The sequence below is a fragment of the Nuphar pumila genome, chromosome 1, assembly GCF_984573655.1.
Source record: "Nuphar pumila chromosome 1, dmNupPumi1.hap1.1, whole genome shotgun sequence".
NCBI lineage: Eukaryota > Viridiplantae > Streptophyta > Magnoliopsida > Nymphaeales > Nymphaeaceae > Nuphar > Nuphar pumila.
In genome coordinates this window covers 152,957,446-152,973,892 of record NC_143249.1, presented here as the reverse complement: position 1 = coordinate 152,973,892, position 16,447 = coordinate 152,957,446, and the positions used below count along the sequence as shown (strand labels likewise).

Sequence of the window (16,447 nt, the reverse complement as noted above, 5' to 3'; positions counted from 1 at the left end):
TTCTTTGTCAATTCTTGTAATCAACATGTTATCAACATATAAAAGTAAAATTATAATACCTGCAGAAGAGTTCTTGTGTCAGTATAACATGGTTGAAAACCATATTTTGTAATAACATTGTTGAATGTGTCAAACCAAGCTTTAGGTGCTTGTTTGAGTCCATATAGTGCCTTTTTTAATTTAAGTAATTTACCTGCAGGAACTATCAATCCAGATGGAACATCCATGTATACTTCCTCATTGAGATTGTTATTTAAAAAGGCATTTTTAACATTCATTTGGAATATATTTCAATTTTTAATAGCTGCAATAGCTACAAGAATTTGAACAATTGTCATCCTAGCAACAGAAGCAAAGGTTTCTTTGTAAGCTACTCTATATTCTTGAGAATAACCTTTGGCAACTAACCTGGCTTTATGTCTTTCCAAGAATTCATCGCTTTTTGTCTTGACTTTGAAAACCCATTTAAAACCTATAGTTTTCTTTCTGATGGGTAGACTTAGAATTTTCAAAGTGTTGTCTCCTTCAAGAGCATCTAATTCTATATGCATAGCTTTTACCCATTCAGGTAGGTTTTTAGCTTCATTGTAACAAGAGGGTTCAAAATATGAATGAATAGCTATAAGACATCCTCTATGTTTAGGAGAGAATGAGTCATAAGAAACAAATCTATTTGGAATCCTTGAGATTCATTCACATCTACGAATGATGATTTGTTCAGAGGGAATTTCCAATGCTTCATGATTATCTTGATTTTCACTTTCACCGGATATATTTCTATTTCTTCTAGTGTATACTATTGGTTCAACTGTTGTTCTATTCTCAATAGAGGGTTCTAGATAAGTATCTTTATCATTAGATAGTAGTTTAAATAAGAAGGAATAGTCATAATTTATGTCTTGAGACATATTTCCTTCAAATCCACTTTCATTTTCAACAAAGTTAACATTCTCTGATACAAGAAGTTTATTATTTTTTATATCATAACATTTAAACCATTTTTGTGTTTCAGAGTAATCAATGAAAGCATAGAGGATAGCCTTAGAAGATAGTTTAAGACATAACATTTGCAACCAAAGATTCTCAGTCTTTGATAGTCAAGTTGGTATTTGAATAATTTTTCAAAAGAAATTTCATTGGATAAAGTTTTTGAAGGCAGCTTCAGCCCAAAGATTTTTAGGAACATTCTTATCAATAAGTATTGTCAATGTAGTTTCCATAATATGTCTATGTTTTCTTTCTGAAATCCCGTTTTGCTGTGAAGCTCTAGGACACGATCTTTGATGCAAAATTCCTTCATTTTCTAATAATTGTTTAAAATCATTTGACAAATAATATCCCCTAGAGTCAGTTCTTAGGATTTTGATATTGCTTTCAAATTGATTTTTAATCATGTTATGAAAAGTTTTGAAGGTTGCAAATACATTAGATTTAAACTTAAGAAAATAAATCTAACAATATCTAGTGAAATCATCGACAAGCACAACATAGTAGGAGAATCCTCCTTTAGAAATCACAGGAGCAGGACCCCACACATCCGAATGAACCAACTCAAAAGGCACAAAGGAGTAAAAAGTTTTTTGTCCATAAGGCAAAAATGTCGTTTTTCCAAGTAAACAATCCTTACATTCAAAATTATCTTTGCAAAGATCCTTATTAATAGGTACAAAAATCAATTTCCTTATATTTGGATGCCCAAGTCTATAATGGCAAACTTTTATATCTTTTGTTTGGGCAATATTACAAAATGATTTCTTCGGAATACAAAGGAAGTTCATATAATAAAGATCTTTCCTAGAACCTTCTCCAATCAATTTCCCGAACTACCGATCATGCACCCAACATTTGTTTGATGAGAATATGGCATCACATACATGATCTGAGATTTGAGAAACTGAAAGTAAATTAAGATGTAGTTTTGGTAAGTGTTACTTTTGGAATATAAAACTTTGTATTTTGTCAAATCATTTTTAAAAATCACAATACCCTTTATTTTCAAGGAAGTTCCATCTGGAAACAAAAGATGCATTTGAGTTAGATTGACACTCAGATAAAATGGACTTGTGTGGAGTCATATGAAATGAAGCTCCTGAATAAAAAAGCAAAGAGCACATACCAGGGATTGAAGAGGATGCAATGGCCGCTCCTGATGTAGATCCTTTCAGCAATGGTTGTAATGCCTCTGTCAATTGGGATAATGATTTGGTGATATATTTGAGGTTTAGAGTATCCTCTTATTGTTTTGACGGAGTTGCTGCAACCCTTTTTTCTTGAGGTCTATAATCCTTTTTGAATTTAGGACATTGAAGTCTAATGTGGCCGGACTCATGACAATTATGACAAATGATTTTTGACTCTTCTCTATTCTTATTAAAATGAGGAGGTCTATATAGTTTGATATAATGTCCCGGTTTGGAAGCGGCAAACGCATAATCCTCTTCTTGACTATTAATAGAAGTAGCAAAAACATTCACCTTTACTCATGTTTAGCCTAGTCTCTTCTCCACTAAGTTTACTGAGAATCTCATGAATAGGAGGTGATGAGGATGATAACAAGGAAGCCCTAGTTTGTTCAAACTCGGGTCTCAATCCATAAAGAAAAGCAAAGAGTCCATCTTCTTCAACTTGACCCATTTGGGTTCAAATTGAGCAAGTTGAGTCCAAATAGATAACTCCGTAAAATAATCTCTAACATTTTTATCTCCTTGTTTAATATTTCTAGCCTTTTCTTAGAGATAATACTTATGGGTCATATCTTTTTCGGTAAACATACCTCTAAGATACTCCCATGCTTTGCTTGCCTTTTGTAACACAAGAGATTTGAAGCATTTTTTGTTTCGACTCCATTTAGCATCCATGAAAGAATCTTAGCATTTTTCATATCCCATTCATCTAATTTTTTGTAATATTCTTCCATTGCTTTGTCTTTTTCTTCAAGACTTGTTTCAACACCATTTTCACATATTGTAATTTTATGAGTGGGTTCAAGAATAGTACATCTCACGTATCACCACAAACCTTGACCTTTTATGAATGTCTCAAGTGTCCGGCCCAAATGATATAATTGCTCCCATCAAGCTTGAATGGTGGAATAAATATGGAGTTGCTTGAATTGTACGGTAAGAATTCACCCATGATGAAAATGAGAAGAAGAGAACCACGACCAAGGAAAAATTACGAACACGCTTTATGAGGCAGCCCACCAATGCATGCTTTACGAGATAGCCTTTACGAGTGAGTATAAACCAAGCTCTGATACCATGTGAAGAATCTCACAAATAATCAAGTTTATAAAAACTTGACAAGAACATTCACTCATCAAATGCACTAGGGCATAAATATTACAAAGTGCACTAAGGCACAAAACACATGAGAAATACGGAATATTATTAAGAGAAAAAACCTCACTTGAAAGATACATTACAAAGGGAAAATAGTCCCTTATTTATATACATGAGAAGGCTATAGCCGTTGGGAACAGCCCAACGGCTGCTCAAATAGTCAAATGTTGACTATTGACTTGGACTAAAAAACAGAAAAGACAAAAAATAAAATAAGAAATATAAAAATACATATTACAAAATTATATTTCATACGTGTGTGTGTGTATATATATATATTCAAGTATATACGTATATATGTGACTTTCTAACAAACATCACATGTCGTGTAGTGTTTAAATGCTACTCAAAGAAAAATACAAAAAAATATATATGTACACTTATCATATGTATCAGAATTATGAACCATTAACCTAAATTTCATCAAAAAGCTCAAAAAAATAAGCAATTTTTTTCCAAACAAACCCTGAAGGATTCTAGGGTCTCTAACCTCTTCTTTGTCCTAAACTACAAAACATAAAAGCTAACATCCTCCAGACTAACCCAGAAGGATTATAGGGTCTCTAATCTCTTCCTTGCCCTAAATTAGGATCCAGATGTGCAATATTTTTCAACATTTACACCCGCACAAATGATTCCCAACATGCACTATTATCAACATAAAATTATTCATTTACTGCTAACACAAACATTAAAGATAACTTCCCTTCTTATAGTTTCTGCTAAAATTGAGATCATTCAAGAGAAACAAATTTCAATTTTACAAGCTTCATTCAGCTATTTCTTTCCAAGGTATGATATATTACCTGGCCACCTTGTTCAGCGTAGAAGCTGGTACTCTCAAGAACAATACCAACTTCAACACCAGCAGGGATGCTCTCCAAAAACTCCTTGCCATTGTAGATTGCTTTGATCGTACTCTGATGGCTCTGCAAAATTATTGCAAAAGTAGACCGCCAGAATTAGAAGCACTTCTTTGCATATAAGTTTTAGTATGAACTTGCCCTACTACAGCAGAAATAATGCAATTAAATCCTAAAAAGAAAAAGAAAAAAGATTTTAGCAGCTCATCTGCAAACAGAAAAATGAAAGTCACACACAAATAAATCCAAGAGGAATTAAAGGCAAGCAAAATATAGCATTTTGGAAATTGAAGAGATTAAAAAGTAACTGCTGCTGACGTACCACATGGAATCCTCACGAAATTTAAATATAAATCTCAGTTGACAATTGTGTACAACCTATAGACAATTTCTTAGATCTTTTAATTATGCTTTATACATTTATTTGGAACATTAACGAAATTTTTAAGATTTTTCCTCAGATTTTTGCTGAGAATAAACCATTAGTTTTGAGAACCCAGCTTGGTGAAAATCAGCTCATAGAAATTGGTTACTATTGTTACGACTAATAAATTTGCCAGATCCTAAAGAAGAGCAAATTAAGGACGGGTATGAAAGCCAATATAGAAAGTGGCCAAGGCAATGCCTCAATTGGGGCTGTCAACACATCAGATCAGAGTCAGACCAGATACCTTCTGACCAGTACCAAAATGTTAGGGTTTGGTTGCAAATATGAAAACCTGAATAAAAATATGTTCGGAAATGGGGTTACATTTTCAAACCCAACTAGATATGTGTTCAGATCTGACCACTGCATTTAGGAATCAGGTCTATCTAAGTAAGCTCACTTGGTGAAATTACAATCTATCTCTATGTGCTTAGTCCATTCAAGAAACTCTGGATTCTTGGCTATATGAATAGAGCTCAAATGTAGCTTGCAAGCTCACCTCCACCTGATCCTGACTCGTAATGAGAGCTCTCAACTAAAACAAAATGTAGCTTGCAAGCTTATCTCCGCCTAATCTTGACTCATAAAAGCTTTCATCGTTGCCAATCTCTAAAATAAAATCTTCTTTTTGATTCTCCTCTTTTTGGTGGTTCAAATATTCCACAAAAAATTGTTTTACATAAACTTTGACATTTGGACACTCTCTAACACTCTTCCTTGTTCCAGCTAAATGTTCCTTCATTTTAGCAACTCCACCTTTAACATTTTGTTTGCATTAATTGCATATCAAATTTCCCTTTTTTTAAGGATTACCAAGGTCGTCTTCTTTACAATGAGTCCAAGCTTATTATCATGATGTTGACAATGTGAACTGCTAAACTAATCCATTTCTTCCACCATGCACAACTCTGTTTGTGTGATGTATTGACTCAATACTATTGAGTGATATGTTTTTACTCAAATATGAAAGAATATGTGATGTGTTAAACTAATCTATTTCTTCTCATATATGAAATGGGAATGACACATTTTTCATTTTTTTTCCTTCTGTGTGTGCATGCGTGTTTGTGTGTCTTTCCCTCATCTAGAGCTATTGCAAACTTGGTTTTGTTGGGGCAAGATCGACCTTCCACCATGCACAACTCTGCTGGTCTACCCTCCTTCAATTTGTAGCCCAGCAAAGTTGCAAAAGAGGTTGTCTAATGTACCAAAAAATTAGAGAGAGAGAGAGATAAAGAGATTAACCTGTACCAAGAAGAGGAAGACTAAAAGACATAGAAAAGAAGATGAAAAGGCAAAAGGCATCCACCCTTTTTAGTTTTTCCTGTCTTTTTTGGGTTTCTATTCTAATGTTTCACTTTCCATTCTAATTTTGGAGACTTGGAGTTACGTGAATACAATGGAGACGAGTGACGTGAATACAATGGAGACTTTTCATTCTAATTTTGCCAACATGAATAGTATTCACTGAATACATGATATGTCAAACAGTCAAAGTTACCTTTTATGGACATGTATATGAGGTGTGTGCTTCTCCATAACGCACATACCTCGAGCGAGATATGCACCTCACACAAGGCGCACGCCTCATATACACTAACATCTTAATGTTGTGCCTCAAGGCATGAAGGCTTGCCTCACACCTGAGGCATACACTTCACACCTCAAGTCAGGTACTTAACAACATTGGTGGCAACTAAAGAAGCAAATGAAGAGAGGAGTCAAATATGCTGTTACAGCTTATCAAGTCATGAATGCATAGATGGTTGAGTGTCAAAAGTGGAAGAAGATGCAATTGCTATTACTACTTCATCCTTCATAGTGTTCTTATCACCAAGACTAGCACTGGACATCGAAGTGCTTCCTCTCATTCGTGCACTCTTCCTCTTCAGTATTGTGCAGTTCTTTTTCATATTCCTCATTTCCTTAAAATAGTGGCACCTAACTCCAATCATATCAAATTTGGGTGCCCCATCCTTTGCACCCCCAAAACCACCTAACTGCTTAGATGCAACCATGACTGAAACACCAGTAGAATAGGTCTGAAGAGACTTCATCTTAGTCTCTTCTACAATAAGCTCCGAGAAAACCTATGTAGCTAGAGGAAGAAAGGTCTTGTGAATAATGGCACTCCTCACATTATCATACTCCAAGCGAAATCCCCATGAGAAGCTCTATTACCCTCACCGTCTCCTTATCTTGAGTATCTGCATCCATACAAACTTTGCAGTCCTTGCACTTATCACATTTTTTATTGCTTTCATTTAGAGCCAGTGAGTCCCACAATTGTTGGATTTCAGAGTAGAAGTCATGAATAGACTTATTTCCTTGCCTCAAGGACCGTAAGTCTTGCATTAATTGGTATTGCCTTGTCCAGTTTTCTTGCATGTATATTTGCTTCAAATAGCCCAATGCATCCTTAGATTCTTGAAACCTAGAGATGTTCATAGCAAAACAATATTGAAAAAGTTGTATAAATCTGAAATAGATGCAAAACAAGCACTACAAATATCCAGCAACAAGGAAATCCCAGCCAACAAAAGAAACAAGCACAATATCCCAATTGTTAGTCAAAACACTCAACCCAAGAGTGCCCAAATCTGAAAACAAGAACAGGAAACACTAATTATGTGAGCAATCTACCAAGGAAATAGCAGTTTATCCACCCAAATAGATCTGCTCACTCTCATAATGATACAGCAGAAGTATATCACGAAATCAGCCTACCCGATACCCAAAATATGCTAATAAAGGTAGAAAACTGATTACCGCTGGATATAAACACCTCAAAACTTCAACAAAACTCAGTATATATCCCAAAACTGAGCACAAAACTAATACTGAGGCACACACAACTCAAATACGACATGGACAAAAGCAATCCAAAGTCCTAATAACCAAAAACCATATCAGATTGGTCTGAAATTTTCAACTCAGAAATTCTTGAAAAAAACACCAAAATTCCAATAAAGCTCCAAATCCAATGGGGTTTGATTCATAGACCTTCTAAAATCAAAACCTAGCAAATTCCAAACTCAAATCAACCAAAACTGATCAGATTGAACCAGTCGTTCTTCAAGGAATGATGTCAGCACATGTATCAAAACTGAGACTGAATGTTTCTTCCAATCTCTCCTCTTCAATGTGAATTCTCACTCTGATACGAACTGCAAGAATCATGAAGATAGCACAAGAAAATGCAAAGGGAGAAGAGAGAAACTCGAACTTTCATTTCATGTAAAGAAAGAATAGAATGTTGTGGATGCAGCACTTTAAAAAAAGTTGGGTGCGGGGAATATATATATAAAGTCACACGGACTCGACTATAAGGTTGACGCACCCACGTAGACACGCCCCGACATGGGTGCGGCTTCGGACACGGGGCGGACACAATCAATGAATAGTCGGACTTGATCAACACACTGGGGCCGAGTCCGTCCACATTTTGGACTCAGTCAACTTTGACCGAGTATTTTTGTCCATTTTAAAAAATAATTTGGACTCGGGTTGGGATCCGGACCCGACCCGAATCCAAAACAGTGGAGGGGTCGGAACCCTACCCTTAAGAGGCGCAGGGGAATACCCCCCCCCCCCCCCGAATTCTTTTTACAAAATTTGAGGGTTAGGGTCCTCTCTCATCTGAGCTCCGGCATGCCACCGGCGACCCTCTACCACCGCCCCTCAGCCCTCCCTTTTCTCTCCCGTTTCACGGCCACCCGATGCTCGACTCTCCCTCCCGCTCGTCGTATTCCGGCAGCCGACGCCAACACCCCCCCGTGCACCATCTCCCAATGCCGACGACTCCTCTTTTCTGGCCACCTCTCAGGTAATATCTCTCTCCCTCTCTTCTTCTTCTTCTTATTCTTATTCTCCCTGTTTGCGCAGAGGAGGGGTCAAGCCCCTCCCCGCCATCCCATTTTCGCAGGGGAGGGGTTGAGCCTCTCCCCGGTAACCCATTTTCGCAAGGGAGGGGCTGAGCCCCTCCCTGTCCCCATGTTTCCATAGGAGAGGGGCCGAGCCCCTCCTTGCCTCCCTGTTCCTTCTGTAGGAAAGGGGAGGGGCCAAGACCTCCCCTCTGTGTCTCTTCCCCCTCCCCTCTTTGTCCTCTCCTTCATTGTCGGCAGGCAGGGCCTACCGGCCCTCCTTATTGCAAAATAAGCAGGGACTCGACCCCCCTTTCCTACACCATTTGCTCACATAGGAGGGGCCCGACCCCTCCCTATGCCTCTTATTCCACAGAGGAGGGGCTCGACCCCTCCTCGTGTTCGGCAAGGGACTTCGCCTTCCCTTGTTGCTCGTTTTTCGAGCATAGTAGGGGCATCGCCCCTGCCACACATGGGTCTTCGGAAGGGCGATGCCCTCTACCGATTGGGGTTTTTCAACAAAGGCGATGACCCTGCCCCTGAGCACCCTTAGGTAGGCAGGTGCCTCGCCCCTGTCTCCCTGTATCTCATCTGGTAGGGGCTTTGCCCCTGCAGCTCAGGTTTTCCAGCATTGGCAGAAGTGACGCCCCTGCTAGTCGCTCTCTCTCCTACAACGCATGCAGGCGTAAAGGGCCCCTGTCCCTTCCTAAATTTTCGATTTTGTGTTCAGTTTCAATTTTCTTTTCAATTTTCACATTTTCATATATAATGGCGAGTTCTAGTGGCAGTGTCAATACAGTTGGTTCAAGTTCTAACTCTGAATTAGAAGTTTCTCAACCACTTTGGAGGCTTGTGACAAAAGGGATAAACGCTAGTGGTGGTGGTGGGAATGTGCAGTTTCTTTGTAATCTATGTAAGACTGCTTTCACGGGTTCTTATACGCGTGTGAAAGTAATCTTTTGCATATTCGTGGTCTAGGAATTAGGTCATGTTCTAGGGTTAACAAAGAATACGAGAGGAAGCGGAAAAGAAGAAAATTGCAGAGATAAGAAGCAATTTGATTAATCTGCCTTTTGTTATTGCTAGTGATGAACAAGAAGAGCTTTTTGAAAAAAAGAAAGATAAAACGCAATAAAACAATACAAGGGCCATTCAAAAATATGGCAAGAGCAGAAATTGATAAAAAAAGATTGGTAGATTCTTTTACTCAAGCTCAATTTCTTTTAATGTAGCTAGAAGTCCATAGTGGAAAGATATGATTACATCTTTGGCTAATTATAATTTGAGTGGTTACGTGCCTCCTAATTCAGAAAAACTAAGAACAATCATTCTTGCAGAGGAAAAAAATAAAATTGAAGACTTGTTAGAGACCCAAAAAATTGCATGAAAACAACATGAAGTGTCTATTGTTTTTTATGGGTGGACTGATATACAAAGGCGACCACTGATAAACTTCAATCCTTACTCACTTAATGGGTCAATCTTTTTGAAGACTGTTGATGCATCTAGAGAGTACAAAGATGTTGAATATTTAAAAAGAGTATTTATCGAAGTGATAAAAGAAGTGGGTGAAGAAAGTGTGGTCCAATCATTACTGACAATGCTCCAGTTTGCAGTCGTGCAGGAATGAATTTGGCAAGTGAAGATACGTATTCACATATTTTTTGGACTCCTTGTGCAACACACAGTTTAAATTTTGGCACTTAAGAGTATATGTAATCCATCAAAAGATGATGCACATGCACGTGAAATGTGTTTATAGATTGAGAAAATAGAGCATCTTGTTCGAAATATTAGAAATTTTGTTGTAGACCATCATCATGCCCTTTCTATATTTAATAGGCACTCTGATCTCAAGTTGCTAAAACTCGTTTTGCTTCTCTCATTGTTATGATGAAAAGAATTAAGCACCTCCAGAATGCATTGATGATGGTGGCTGATCAAGATTGGGATTTTTACCATACTGAAGATGATGTTAAGACTCAAGCTATCAAAAAATGCATCTGTGATGAGTTTTGGTGGGATAAAATTACAGAGCCTATTTAGGAAATGTTTAGAGAAATTGACAGACATATACCCATGCTTCTTAGAATTTATGAAACATGTGACAATATGATTGAAAAAGTTCAAAGTATCATTTTCAAACATGAGAAGAAAGATCATTCAGAATTTTATAATCATGTCATTCAGTTTTAGTGAAAAGATGGGATAAAAGAAATACACATTTGAATTGCATGGCACAGTCTCTCAATCCAAAATATTATGCAAAAAAATGGTTGACAAAAGGTCTTGATCGTGTTTCTCCAAATGAAGATCCTGAGATACCAAGGAATAGAATGATATATTAGAAAAGATTTTTTAATGATCCTCACATGTTTAAGGTTGTAAATAGTGAGTTTAAAAAATTCTCTATTGGGAGATTTGATTCTTTAGCAGCACTTATGACAAGGGACGAGAAAGATTCCCTTAATTGGTGGGCAACATATGGATCATAGACACCAAATCTGCAACGTCTTGCAATGAAGTTATTATCTCAACCTGCTACATCATCGTTGTAACGCCCCAGATGTTTGACTTGAGATAAGAAGATTTGAATGAAATTTGCCTTTGAAAGTCAGAGTTTGCAGCAAAGATTTTTAAAGATACCAAAGGTTTTAGATAAAAGCACAAGTCGATTCTTCTGAGCACGTTAGCAAAAAGACCCAGTACAAACTCATTTCCTAACTAAGCCAAGCAGTGAGCAAAAGATAGAAAAGAGTTTATCCATAAAAAGATTTAGTCTGTACAGAACAGGGAGAGTCATCCACCCTTAACAACTAAAGTACAAAACCCAAAGTGAAGTAGCCAGAACGCCGACGAGAGAGGTGAGGCTTTGATCATGTAGCATTGCACCGCCTCCTGTAAAGAAAGCCTCCCTATCACCTACACCCATAAAAAATGGGAGTCAGTCCTGAAAACTGGTAGGTGCGCAAAAAGAATAAGAAGAACAACAACTAATCTAAAGCATGTTCATATCTAAGCAAATATAAATTGATGCAACAGGCACTAAGCAACTGAATAGCAAAGACCATAGCAAAAGCTAACCAGAGTATCATCGTGAGCACATGCAGGCTAGTATTACAGTGATAACAAATCTAACTCTAAGCAATAACAACAAGACTAATCATGCATTCCTTCTAACTATCGCAAGTAGCAAATAATAGCAAGGTAAAATAGGCAGTCAAAACTAAGAACGAAGAACTATTGTGAACATGCCATATTATGTTCTGATTATTAACTGGCCATTGTGGGTACGCACAATGTATAAAACGTAGAAACAGTCAAGATCCATTTGGAGGTCTATTATGCTATGTATTTTATTATATCCCGAAGGACTGACTGAGTCCGCTCCTAAAGGGACGACCAGTGGTCAAGAGAGTAAGTCCCCAAAGGCAAAACAAGGCCCAAGGATGTATCCAACTTTTGCAGAAGTGTCGGGCGACTACCACCTAGGATACTTATGGTAGTCCATTTTTCCCCTACCTCCGATGACTGGGGAAGCCGGACCTTTGCCTGTAATAGTCATTAATGGCCTGTCCATCAGAGTTTTTGTACCATCCATCCTCTTTCTTGATGAACCATCCAGAACAAGCACGATGAGGGGTTTTTCTTCATCATCGTCTTTCTCTTCATGCCCTGGTCTATTCGACCTACTCGAGTATCTTGCCTGTGAAGGCGTATGATTACCATTTTAGTGAGATGTCCACCATTATGCTTTATCGTATACCATGAGGTCTATCCACCTCGTGCTACTCATCGTGGCATCACATATCATCGCCAAGAGATGCGGCCAGGCTGATAGCCACGGGCCACAAGGAGGCACTCAAAACAAGCTCAAAATTGTCAGCAATCTCTAGAGAAACCTGAGAAATAGAAACAATAGCATAATCGCAATTTACATGGCGCAAGTCAGAAGTAAAGCAGTAAGAACGTAAACAAGCAGGTCAAGAACCAGAACACGGCCAAGGTGCGTAAAGCGCGGGGCAACAAAAAGTAAAGTGCTGAAAAGTAAACAGCCAAGGCGTATAAAGCGCGGGGCGACAGAAAGTAAAGTGCTGAAAAGTAAACAGGACACGGATCATGAAACCGCGTCCTTGAGTTAAAAGACAAAAAGTAAAGCCTATGCACATAAAGCGCGGCGATAACAGAAAGTAAAGTGCTGAAAAGATAAAAAGGACAAGGATAGTGAAATCGCGTCCTTGAGTTAAAAAGACAAAAAGTAAAGCCTAGGCACATAAAGCGCAGCGGCAACAAAAAGTAAAGTGTTTAAAAGGTAAAAATGACAAGGTTCGCGAAACCGCGTCCTTGAGTTAAAGAATGCACATATATAACTCATATGTATATGTATATATTCGTCATCTTGTTCGATTATCTTTTCTTTAGTTTTAGTTTTGTTCATTCAAAGTCCTTTCACGGAACTTTCCCCTACCTTGGGGGGTTACGAGTTCCCGGACGCCTGCGAGCGTAAGTGTGAATGGTCTCGGGCCACGAGTGTGCTCCGTCGTACAACTTATACGCGTAAAAAGGGTTAGTGTGCAATAAGAGGGACAAAGAAACAGAGTCTTTGTCGAAAAAACAAAACAGGTGGCAGGGGGCTCCGTCCCCCTCCAAGACGAGAAAGATGGCAGGGAGGCTCCGCCCCCCTTGCCGGCAAACAGAGAAGGGACAGGGGGACGGAGCCCCCTGTCAAAGAAGAGAGCAGGGGGCTCCGCCCCCTGCCGGCAAAGAAAGAGGGACAGGGGGACGGAGCCCCTTGTCAAAACAAGAGGTGGCAGGGGGCTCCACCCCCCTGCCGGCAAAGAAAGAGGGACAAGGCGACGGAGCCCCCTGTCAAAACAAGAGGTGGCAGGGGGCTCCGCCCCCCTACCGACAAATAAAGAAGGGACAGGGGGACGAAGCCCCCTGTCAAACAAGAGAGGTGGCAGGGGGCTCCGCCCCCCTGCCGGCAAACGAAGAGGAAACAGGGGGACCAGAGTCCCCCTACCGACACGGCGAGACGAGAAAGAGGGGTTTTACCTTAGGGCTACCGGCGATGATTCTGGCGTCACCGATAGGCGTGAAAACAAAAGGAGGTGGTGGCATGGACGTCGGCTGAGGTCGCCGAAACGCAAGGTGGAGGCGGTGGGTCGCTAGTGTCCACACTTCAGAGAAAGAAAGGAGGGTGGTTGGCGGCTTCAGTCGCTGATGCTTCCCTCAGAGGTGAGAGGACGTCGGAACGGAAAGTGGAAGCAGTGGGTCGTCGGCGCCCACGCAACAAGGGAGGAAAGTGGCTGGCGGCATCGCTCGCCGGCAACTGCAGCCACGGGAAACGAGAGGTGGGAGAAGGCGATGGGGAAACGCAGAGAGAAGAGAGAACGGGTGAGGGCATTAGCCCCTCGCCCGAGATGCCTGTGCCTTTTTAAAAGGCACGGGCTTCTCGAAGGATCGAGAAGCCCATTCTGGGCGGGGCTTGGATCCGGGTCCTGCTCGAGCTCGAATCTGGGCCCAACTGGGCTCGGATCCGAGGCGAGTTTGGGCTCGGATTCGGGCCAGCTGGGGGCTCGAATCTGAGGCCAGCTAGGGCTCGGATCCGGGGCCACAGGTCGATCCAGGCACGTGTCCGACACGTGCCTAGCGCGTGCCCGACGCGTGGCAGCATATTGCATTTTTTTGTGGACTTTACATCCCTCTCAAAAGAATTTCGTCCTCGAAATTTTATTGAGATCGAAGTTAGGAATACAATTCGGGGTATTTCTCTCTGATATCATCTTCGAGTTCCCAAGTACATTCGTCAATGCCACGGTATTGCCATCGAATCTTGACAAAAGGTATCGTCTTAGATCTCGTCACTCGCTCACGACGATCAACAATCTCTATCGGCTTCTCCTCGAAGGTCAAGTCATCGCGAATATCAACGTCGTCAAAACAAATTTTGTGGGATGGATCATGGACGTACTTCCTCAGCATGGATACATGAAAGACGTGAATCTGTGCATATAGAGGAGGCAACGCCACACAATAGGCTGCCTCACCAACCCGTCCTAAAATCTCAAAAGGCCCAACATATCTGGGACTTAATTTTCCCTTCTTTCTGAATCGAAAAACACCCTTCGTCGGAAATACTTTAACAAATACCATGTCTCCAACAGCGAAAGAAAGTTCACGACGACGACGATCGGCGTAACTCTTCTATCGACTTTGCGCTGTAAGAAGTCATTCCTGAATCCAGTGTATCTGTTGTGTGTAGTGCTGAAGCACGATGGGTGAATCAAGCCTTCGCTCACCCACCTCATCCCAGTATGCTGGCGCTCGACAAGGCCTTTCATACAAAGCTTCGTAAGGAGCCATACCAATGCTAGCATGGTAGCTATTGTTGTACGCAAATTCAGCTAAACTGACGTGAGAATCTCATTCCCCCTTCCAATCTATCATACAGGCCCGCAACATATCTTCTAGAGTCTATATAGTGCGCTCCGACTGTCCATCAGTTTGAGGATGGAAGGCAGTGCTAAACTTTAGCTTGGTGCCCAGCGCTTGCTAAAGTTGGCCCCAAAATGTCGAGGTGAACCTTGGATCACGATCGGAAATGATAGAGACTGGCACACCGTGCAATCGCACGATCTTGCGAATGTACAAATCTGCTAGGTTGTCCACCGACTGACCTAGACGGAAAGGCAAAAAATGTGCCGATTTGGTGAGTCGATCGACAATCACCCAAATCGCGTCGTTATTTCTCCTTGTCCTAGGCAGACCGACAACAAAATCTATGGTGATGTCTTCCCACTTCCATGGCGGGATCTCCATCTGCTGCATGACTTCACCCGGTTGTTGGTGCTCAATCTTGACTTGCTGGCAAGTCAAACATCTTGAAACGAACCCCGCTATCTCACGCTTCATGCCGCTCCACCGCAGATCCTTAAACATCTTTGTACCCCCAAGATGTATGGTATATCTGGACCCGTGTGCTTCGGTCAAGATTTCCTTCTTCAGGACAGGGTCATTATGTAATATCCGAAAATTTCTAAGTTCCTTTTCTATAATATTGTGAAATTCTTGAATTTCATGCCAATATAAAATCCTAATTTCTTAAAAAAATGAATGTTTGATGTATATTTGTAGGGTTTAGGGGGGTTTAATCATGTTAAAATGTAATAAACATAAACCCTACACGTTTTGAATATTAGAGAAACTTGAATTTTCTTTAAGTAATTTTATTTAAATGATGTGAATTAACAAAAGTAGATTGAAAAAAAATATACATATTAATATGTTTAATAAGTTGGAATTAGTTTATACTTAATGCCTTTACATTTTCACATGATTTGTGGTTATATAAAACAAAATTAATTTTAATTGGAATTTTACGGTTATTTAATTATAATTTAATAAAATAGATTTTTCTATAAATTAAACCCATTTTATTAGTTTAGTAGGAGCCCATAGGTGGGCCGTCCCATCCTATGTGGCATCTTACTTCACGTTTTATTTTGAAAATAAAGGTATGGTGAATTTCAAGCTTGACTAGTCAAAAGGGGAGATTAAGTGCTCCCATGGGTTCTCATGTTTTGATCAGGGGCTGGGACTTATTCCAGCCCATGACCTAACTTGAGAGGGGCTATAAAGCCCACTCCTAATTCACGCCCCCCTCATTTGTGCTGGAATTTTTTTAGAGCTTCTCTCTCTCTCCTCTCTTTCCCTTTTTCTTTAGGGTTTGTTTTGATTCTTGAGTGCAAGATCCAAACTTCAACGGGTGTGTGGAGGTTATCTAAGGTCCCCACCTTGCTGAAAGGAGTTGATCGGACGGATCGTGCAAAAAGATCCATTAAGCTACCAAGAAACACGTTTTTTCAACAAAAGGTAGGGTTTCTATGCTTTTCTTGCAAGAACGGAGTTCTTGGCATGAATTTCTATGCTTTTTCATGAGTTTAGATCATG

General features: G+C 40.0%; 1 protein-coding gene across 1 annotated transcript in view; it reads right to left on the bottom strand.

The window, feature by feature from the left end:
• The window catches only part of LOC149849227 (alanine--tRNA ligase-like), a 150,274-nt gene that overhangs the window by 40,831 nt on the left and 92,996 nt on the right, over positions 1–16,447 (bottom strand). The window contains exon 13 of the mRNA XM_089999002.1: positions 4,148–4,270. Coding sequence (XP_089855128.1) covers positions 4,148–4,270 — 123 coding nt within the window. The remainder of the gene's footprint in view (positions 1–4,147; positions 4,271–16,447) is intronic.